The following is an 8,511-nucleotide window of genomic DNA, read 5'->3' as shown; positions in this document are numbered from 1 at the left end:
GTATAATGTCTTGTGACGTCCACGGCCTACCCCAGTTACCACTACTGTGCATGTGTGTCAAGGACAGAAAGGCAGATGTGGCAGTGGAAGGTGTCAAAGCAGTTTGGAGAGAAACAAAGTAAAAAAAAAAAGAAAAGAAAACGATTAATCAATTATTAAATTAGTCATTGATTATTTTAATAATCGATTAATCATTGCAGCCCTAGTTGTAACCGTTTTGGACAAATCTTGTGCAATGAACATCATAAAATGTCACGCTCAGAGAATCTGTTGGGTATGACTCTCACCTACTCCGACACCAGGTTTGAGCTCAGTAATCCCAGTAATTATGAAGATGTGTGTGCTTGTATTGACCTGTTCACGTGTGTGTGTGCAAGAGACCACGTCAAACAAAGTGGAACTGGAACCACTGCAGCAGGTTTTGGCTGCTACTTTAAGCTCAGCCACATCAATGAGCCCCAAACCCTGATTAAAGAGAGAATCCTGCAGGTTTCTGTGTCTGCATGCCAGCAAATGTTTATGGAAATTTAGGCTCTGCTCTGGTGGGCGAGACAAACCCCGTTGTTTTGAATAAAGTGTGTACACAACCTCTCTCTCATTCTTTCTCAGCCTTTGCTTACACGTGCACGGCAGGATTACAGGTGAGGAAACAATGTGATGATGTGGGCAAAAACATTCAGAGGGCAAAAAAAAAACAAAAAAAAAACAGACAAAACAAGAAAACTAAGATGAAAACAGCAAGGATACCAGATGATGAAGAATACCGTGTGGCTTTTCTTGTTCACTTCTGAAACATGAATGTTTAACCTAAGAATCTGTCAGGCTGAAATCACATGAAAAGAAGATCTGTTGTGTATCAAACACAGATGTTGTGTTAGATCCGTCTGATCAGAGGGGTTCTGTCTGGACAGAGATGAATCCACTTGTTTCTGAGTTTATGGTAAGATTAAAACTGAAATTGTTTGGTTAAAAAGCAGGAAATCTGATAGAATGAATGAAAATCCTAACCCATAGCTTGTTAGATGACTGTGGACCATGGCTAAAACATTAATTGTTATGGAATAAATGTTGTATGTTTTTATTTTTATTGTAATCACTTTCAGCTGTTTGAGTTGTTCTGGTGTCAAAACGTTCAGCTCACTCTGGACATCACAGTTAAGACTTTGGTTATTTGTAACTCTTATATTTTTTGAACTGATGAACTTTATTATGATTTTTTCCATATAGAAATGCATTGAAATACTTTTGAAATCATGACAAAGTTTTTTTACTCTTTGAAATACTGATCTTTTTTTTATTGATTTTTGTTTTGGCTTTAAGCTACATTTTGCTAATTTCAATTTTTAGCTCATGCTTTTCTTTTTCAGCCATTACAAACTGTTTTGCTAAATTTAGCATTTAGTTAAAATTTTGCTCATTTTAACAATGTTATGTCGGCTTTAGCTTTTAGCTACTATTTTTCTCATTGAAACTTTCAGCTACTGTTCTGTTAGTTTTAATTTTTGGTTATTATTTTTGCTTATCTTAGCTTTTAGCTTCTGCTTTTAGCTTTTAGCTACTATTCTGCTGGATTTAGCTTTAACATACTGTTTTGCTAAAATTAGCATTTACCTACTATTTTGACTATTTGAACATTTAGCTAATGTTCTGATGGTTTTGCTTTTAGATCTTGTTTCTGATAGTTTTTGCTTTTGGTTACTGTTTTGCTCATAGCTTAAATGGGCGGCTGTGGTAGAGTGGTTATGGGAGTCGTCCTGGAACCGGAAGGTCACTGGTTCGATCCCCGTCCAGTCGACTCAGTCGTTGTGTCCTTGGGCAAGACACCTTACCCACCTTGCCTACTGATGGTGGTCAGAGGGTCCGGTGGCGCCTGTGTATGGCAGCCTCRCYTCTGTCAGTGYGYCCCAGGGCAGCTGTGGCTACAATTGTAGTTTGCCATCATCAGTGTGTGAATGTGTGTGTGCATGGGTGAATGTCTGCAGTGTAAAGCGCTTTGAGTGTCCCTGATGGATAGAAAGGCGCTATATAAGTACAGTCCATTTACCTTTTACCATTTTTTAAATCTGCTGTTTTGCCAGTTTTAGCTTTTTGCTAGTTATATTTAGTCTTTACCTACTTTTATGATGGTTTTAGCTTTAAGCTTTTATTTATTTTCATCTTAGCCTTTAGCAACAGTTTTGCTCATTTCAGTTGTTAGCTTCTGTTCTATTCGTTTTAGCCTTTAGCCACTAGTTTGTTAATTTTAGCTCATAGCTACTGGTTTCATAGTTTTAAATTTTAGCTACAATTTTAAAAGAATTTTACTTTGAATGCCCTATTCTGCTAATTTGAACTTAGCTAAGTTTAGCTTTCAGCTTTTGTTGTTTTTATACAACTGTAGCTGAAAGTTGTCCTCAGTTCAGTGAGCACTAACTAATTGTGTGATCTAATTTTTGTTTAAAACTTTGACATATGAAGCAGAGGGTGATCTGAGGAATGCTAGTTTCATCAAACGTTTAGCAGGAGGTTATCTGTTTACCCTAATCACTCTGTACAACTATGAGCAAATAATATTGTGAACATTTTAAAAAAAGCATTAGCGCTCTATAATATTCAGACACACTGACTGACCTGACTAAATGATAAACAGGCTGATCTACTGAAAGACACATCCTGTCTGTGTCCTTTTGTTTCTATAAATACAAGAAATAAACAATACGTAGAAGCAGCGTGGCAAAAGAGACTGGCAGAACATCACATGCACAGTTTATTACACAAACTAGCTGTTAAAAGCAAGGGGTCGGGGGAGATTGTAGTGTTAATCTCTTTTCTAACTTTACTTATTTATTTTCAGACTCTCTCTTCAGGGGTCGTCTGAGGCTACAGAAGCTGTCAAATGTCTTAATTTACAGTCGTTCTCAGCGCCTCCATCATCTTTTTATGATACTGTGTCTACTGTCATAAGTGCACTCCTCTGCTCTATTACAGAGCCCGTTATTAGTTCACTTTTTTAAAACAATCCTGAAGTAGAAAACACTGCTCAAACTCTTTTATCGAGGAGTGAGCAGTTTCTCTATGAAAGCATGTTGCTTCCTGTTCCCCTGGAGTCAAGGACAGAAAAGCTATGAGGAGTATTTATAGTTCAGTTGAGCTGAGGCGCAGTGAGAGGTGGGGAACATGGATGAAAGGATGCTGCCCTCATGTGGTGACAGTGAGCACAGCTTGAATGAGCTGTTTTTGGTAACAAACCCCTCAAAAATATAAGTCACACGGGGGGGACGTTCGATTTTTCTATCCATCATTAGAGACAAGACGCACACGTGGGAAAGACATCAGTCCTGAGGCCAGTGATGACTGCATCAGACAGGAGGGTGATTGATGAAAAGTGGTTTCAAGTGTTTGTTATAGCAAGAGGTATTCATACCAACCTGTGGTTTGTCGATCGTAGACAGCATGTCTTGAACACGTTTCCCATCTGAATCATGATCTGAGGAGGCAGAGAGAAGAAAAACAGGGCAATTAAAAAATAATTAGAGGAGCGGGCTGCTGAAGTTTACTGAAGAAGCTAAAACTGAGTGTGTTTGGAGTTTAACATGTGGAACAAAAGCTAAAGTGGGAAGAGGACATGCTGAAATGAACACAGTAGCTAAAATCTGGGGTCCTGTAGCTAATAGAAGCCAAACAGGAACAAAGGTGTAGGTAAAAGTGGCTAAAAAGACGCTACAGCTAAAATCAGCAAAACATGAGCCAGCATTAGTAAACCATAGGCGCAAGGCAATAGACAAATAACAAGAAGCAGCAAAAGAAAACAGTAGCTGAAATTAGCAAAACGGGTCTAAAGTTATCTAAACGGATGCTAAAACTAGCAAAACCATAGCTAAAAGTAATAAAACCACGGCTAAAATGAGCAAAACAACTTCTAACACAACTGTGCTTAAAAGCAGATGCTACAGCTAAAATCAGCTGAACATGAGGTAGAATTCGCTAGGGGTGTAAGAAAAAATCGATACACTGAAATATCGCGATATTTCATTTCCCGATACTGTATCGATATTCTAAAGCCCTGTATCGATTTTTWATTAAGGTTTAAAATGTCAMCYTTCYTGCCARCYGTTCATTTTTATGTTGTAGTTCAGCCTCTGACCACTAGTTGGCAGCAGTGAGCCAGTCATTTGGCTCCTCTACCTCTTGAGCGCCAGAGAGTAAGAGTAGCATTAGCATTGTAAGTAAACATTAGCTTTTCTTTTTTTTTTTCAGTAAGAGGTTTTTATTCAATAGAATTTTTGGACAAAAAAATCACAATATATCACAATATATTGCCTTGCTTACAGTATCGCAATATATCGGGTTATATCGTATCGTGACCCCTCTGTTATGATATGTATCGTATCGCCAAATTCTTGCCAATACACAGCCCTGGAATTCACAAAACTCTATAAGCCACAAATAACAAATGGTAGTTAAATGCTAAAAGCAAAACAGTAGCTATTAGAAGAAAAGCAGTAGTTGAATGCTAAAGGTAGTAAAACAGTAGCTAAATTAAAAAAAACATGTCACTTCTAAAAAAAACTGCCTAAACATAGCGAAACAGCTACAGCTAAAATAAACAAAGCATATGCTAACTTTAGTAAAGTCATTGCTATAACTTCAAAGGAACAGACTGAAAGCAAGAAGCAGTAAAAGACTGGTTATACTGTAATCAACAAAACTAAAATTAGCAAACCATGCTTAAAATTAGCCAGATGCTAAAATTAGCAAGTCCATAGCTTAAAATAACAAAACAGTAGCTAAAACTAGCAAAAATGTTTCATCTGAAAAAAACTAAGCCTAAAAGCAGCTAGACAAATGCTACAGCTAATATGAGCAAAAAATGATTTAGCATTAGCAAATCTGTAGCTATAAAATAAAAGATATATAATGGTAGCTAAAAGCTATGAGCAAAAACAGTAGCTTAAAGAAGCAAAGAGGTAGTTAAAAGCTAAAATGAGCAAAACAGTAGCTAAACGTAACAACAGTTGCTAAAATGAGCAAAACATGTGTTACATCTAACAAAACTGTGAGGGGATTTTTATTTTAAACGAAGCTAAACGGTTTTAAAAGGATAAAGGTCACAAAAAACCAGAAATCACAGCCCACTATTCCCAGTCGAGCTGTAATTTTTGATTTATCTGAATGGTTAAAATAGCCCAAAGTATGTAGGAGTATTTTGATTGCAAAAACCATGTGGAAGAAACTACATAAAAACAGTTGACTAGACATTAACACAATGATAAATATTTAAAGAAAATTCAACAAAGAAGAAATAAAAAAATAAACTAAGTTTTAAACCAGAATTAAATCAGCACTTCTGGCAGCACATCTGAAAACCAAGTTGTCAACTTAACAAGAGGAGTGAACAGACTGCTATTAAAATCAAACGCACATTTTCCACAATTTAGCAAGAAAAACTGGAGAACTGATGAAACAAAAATATCTTAATTAGTTCTTAAAGTGTCTGAACATTTTCTACCTAACTATAAAATCCATCACTTTTGGAAAAACAGGTTCGCAAAAAAACAGGCTCAACGTCTGTAGACTAATGTATGATGCAACACTTGTTTTCTTCATCATGCACATATTTCATCGAGTTGTGACGAACACAACCCTTGCATGGAAGAAAAAAAACATTACATGGTCCAGTTTTCCACTGAAAAGTATGAGTCATCGGTTTCTCACTCAGAGGACACACAAAAGGGGATCACCGAGAAAAAAAATGTTTAAAAAGAAATTTAAAGGCTTAGCCTTACATCCATCGCAATACTCTGTTTATAGAAAGTGTGGATTGTTTTTGAAGTCGTGTTTCGCAGGTTCATAGTGCTAGGGATATCCCGATACAACTTTTTCACTTCCGATACCGATATCGATATTGACCCGTTACCAAAACAGTACAAGTCACACACTTTTACCTATTTTGTAGTGTAAAATCTTAGAAAAGTCTTGATCAAGTCAAACAGTGAAAAAGAGTAGGTATGAGAAAAACTGACCCATTTATTTTTAACCAATGGATCACAAACATTTTAAACTGAAGAACATTATACAATTTAATAAATAAAATGAATTACAATACCCTGAAAAAATAACATAATAAAAACAAAATGTACTTTTAAAGTGTAAAATAATTCAAAATCACTCCAGTTATTTATTTATTTTTTACCATCTGTCAGCCTTGTGCTGCTTTATGGTGGGAATAACTGAAGGTGGGGACAAAACAAAACCCCACATTATTGTCTGTTCAAAGAGTCCACAGGTACAATTTTACTGACTGTAACCAAAACAATGTGATCATTGATAGATAGATCGATCTTTATTTGCCATTTGTGCATATACTAGCAGTTTATACACATTGGAATTCTTGTGTGGGCATCTCTCCTCGTCACAGTACAGATGACAGAACAGTAATGATAGAAAAAACATTATAAGGTCTAAGAAAACAGTATAAGAACAATAAAAATGTAAAATTTAAAAGATAAATTTCAGCACAGTAGATGGTGTGGCACAATAGCAGCACAACAGTACAATCAGTGTGTCAAATGTAGGACCTGTATGCAACTTAGTAGCATTTCACATTTCTTAKGGATGAATGAATAAATTCATTGCACTTAATCTTCACTAAAACAAGTGTGTAAATAGATTAAACATCACTCTACAAACAAGAACAAAAATAAATAGTTAGAATCAGTCAGTTAATTATTAATAGCTTCTACAGTCTGAGCATCATGTGGAGATCAGCCTCTCTCTCCTGCAGGGAGCAGTTTTTATCACTGCTCTCGTCATGTCGCTCATATTCCAAAACAAAAAGCTGCGCTCTTCCTTTCTTCTGTCCATCAAGAGATAATCCATGGGCAACATTCTGCTGATGTCAAAACTGTAAAAAGCGTGCTGTCCTCGCTTCTGCCCGCTAGAACCACCGGAGTGAGAGGAGGTTCTGCTCGGCTGGAAACATGGAGACACTTTTGGACCGAGGCTGAAACGAGCCGAACCGCAAAGCTGCTGCCAGGGTGGAGAGTAGTTGTAGCTCCGGTTTAAAACGTTCACGGTTCTGTGTTCCTACGGAAAACTTGTGCGTGACAACTTTACTCTTAGCTTCAACTCTGTTTCTGATGAAAATAGAAAGTTCTGCTGACATTCTTGCTAACTTGTTAGCGCTGCTGTTGTTGTGATCACGTGAGCGCTGCATACTGGATCCAAGCGCTGCTGGATAGAAACACTGGAGCGGAGTCAGTGAACTGCTGGAACGGACTGCTAATATCGGAGCGCTTATATCGGACATTTTTATGCAGGCTGATAAAATCCGATACTCGATTTTTGGCTGATATCGGACCGATATCTGATATCAATATAGGATCGGGACACCCCTGCATAGTGCTGCAATATATGTGATGATTGATAATTGGCTTGATTCTAAAACAAATAATAAGTGCTGCAGATTGTTTTAAAGTGTTGTTTAAAACTTTGCCATTAAATATATAAAGTGAATTATCTCTACAGAGCCAAACCAATCCAAGATGATGACCTCACAAAACACAAACATAGCTCTAACACGGTGATTTTCAAAGATTGTGGTCATATTTGCGATGTGAGAGTAAATCACCTGCTTTATGTTAATTTATTTTACTTTAAATGTGACCTGCATTACAACACATTTTAAGATTCACTGGCTGCTCACTTAATTAGTGTTTAACTTAAGTGCAAACAATGGATATTATTTATTTTAATGGTATTTTTCTTTGTTAAAGCACAATTTTAAGAGTGTGCCTTTTTGTAAGAATCTATAGTTGGTGTTTACATATTGCTCATAATGTCTTACAATAACAACTAATTAGTCATATTTTAAAATTTCTTGTCAACTTTTAATTTTTTTTATACCAAAAACACGACCCTTCCACCAGGCTTAGCAGGTTTTCTGTGGGAAACCCTGGACTTTGACAAACAGCCTCAGAGTTTTACTGTAACACCACACACTCTCAGCAGAACCACATACATCAGCGCACGGGTCCACTAACACAAGTTCTGAGGTGATTTACTGGACGTCTGAGGTTGTTATGAGGGCCAGGACCAGCTTAGAATGCACACGCGTTTCGGTAATACAAGTCTTTCTCCCTGCCTCATCCCTGAAACTCAGGTTTTTCCAACCAGAGGTGACCTGCTTTCTCCATCCGACTGCTGGAAACCACACAGGATGGACAGAATGCATGTGTATGAAGCATGACGCTAAAGCCATTTGACACGTTTGTTGAAAGGCCAAGGAGACTATAAAACATAAAAATCTATGGCAAAAACTAAGTATGCCCTTTCTCAATTTAGGGTTTCACTTAGCAGACCATAATGAAAAATCACTTTGTTATGCAAAAGTTTCAAAACTACGTCATTTCAACCTCTCATAGATGACGCACAGTAAAACATTGTATACCATCAGATCATCTACACCACTGTTTCCCAAAGTTGGGGTCGGGACCCAAAGTGGGGTCCCGAAACATCAAGGTGGGGTCCTGA

At 37.1% G+C, this 8,511-nt stretch overlaps 1 protein-coding gene across 1 annotated transcript in view; it reads right to left on the bottom strand.

Annotated features, from left to right (window-relative positions):
* The window catches only part of fndc3ba (fibronectin type III domain containing 3Ba), a gene marked incomplete in the record, with an annotated part of 135,262 nt that overhangs the window by 56,754 nt on the left and 69,997 nt on the right, over positions 1–8,511 (bottom strand). The window contains 1 exon segment of the mRNA XM_014019819.1: positions 3,408–3,466. Coding sequence (XP_013875273.1) covers positions 3,408–3,466 — 59 coding nt within the window.

The sequence above is a fragment of the Austrofundulus limnaeus genome, unplaced genomic scaffold (genome assembly GCF_001266775.1).
Source record: "Austrofundulus limnaeus strain Quisiro unplaced genomic scaffold, Austrofundulus_limnaeus-1.0 Scaffold232, whole genome shotgun sequence".
Taxonomy (NCBI): domain Eukaryota; kingdom Metazoa; phylum Chordata; class Actinopteri; order Cyprinodontiformes; family Rivulidae; genus Austrofundulus; species Austrofundulus limnaeus.
This window is presented reverse-complemented; position numbering and strand designations above follow the sequence as displayed.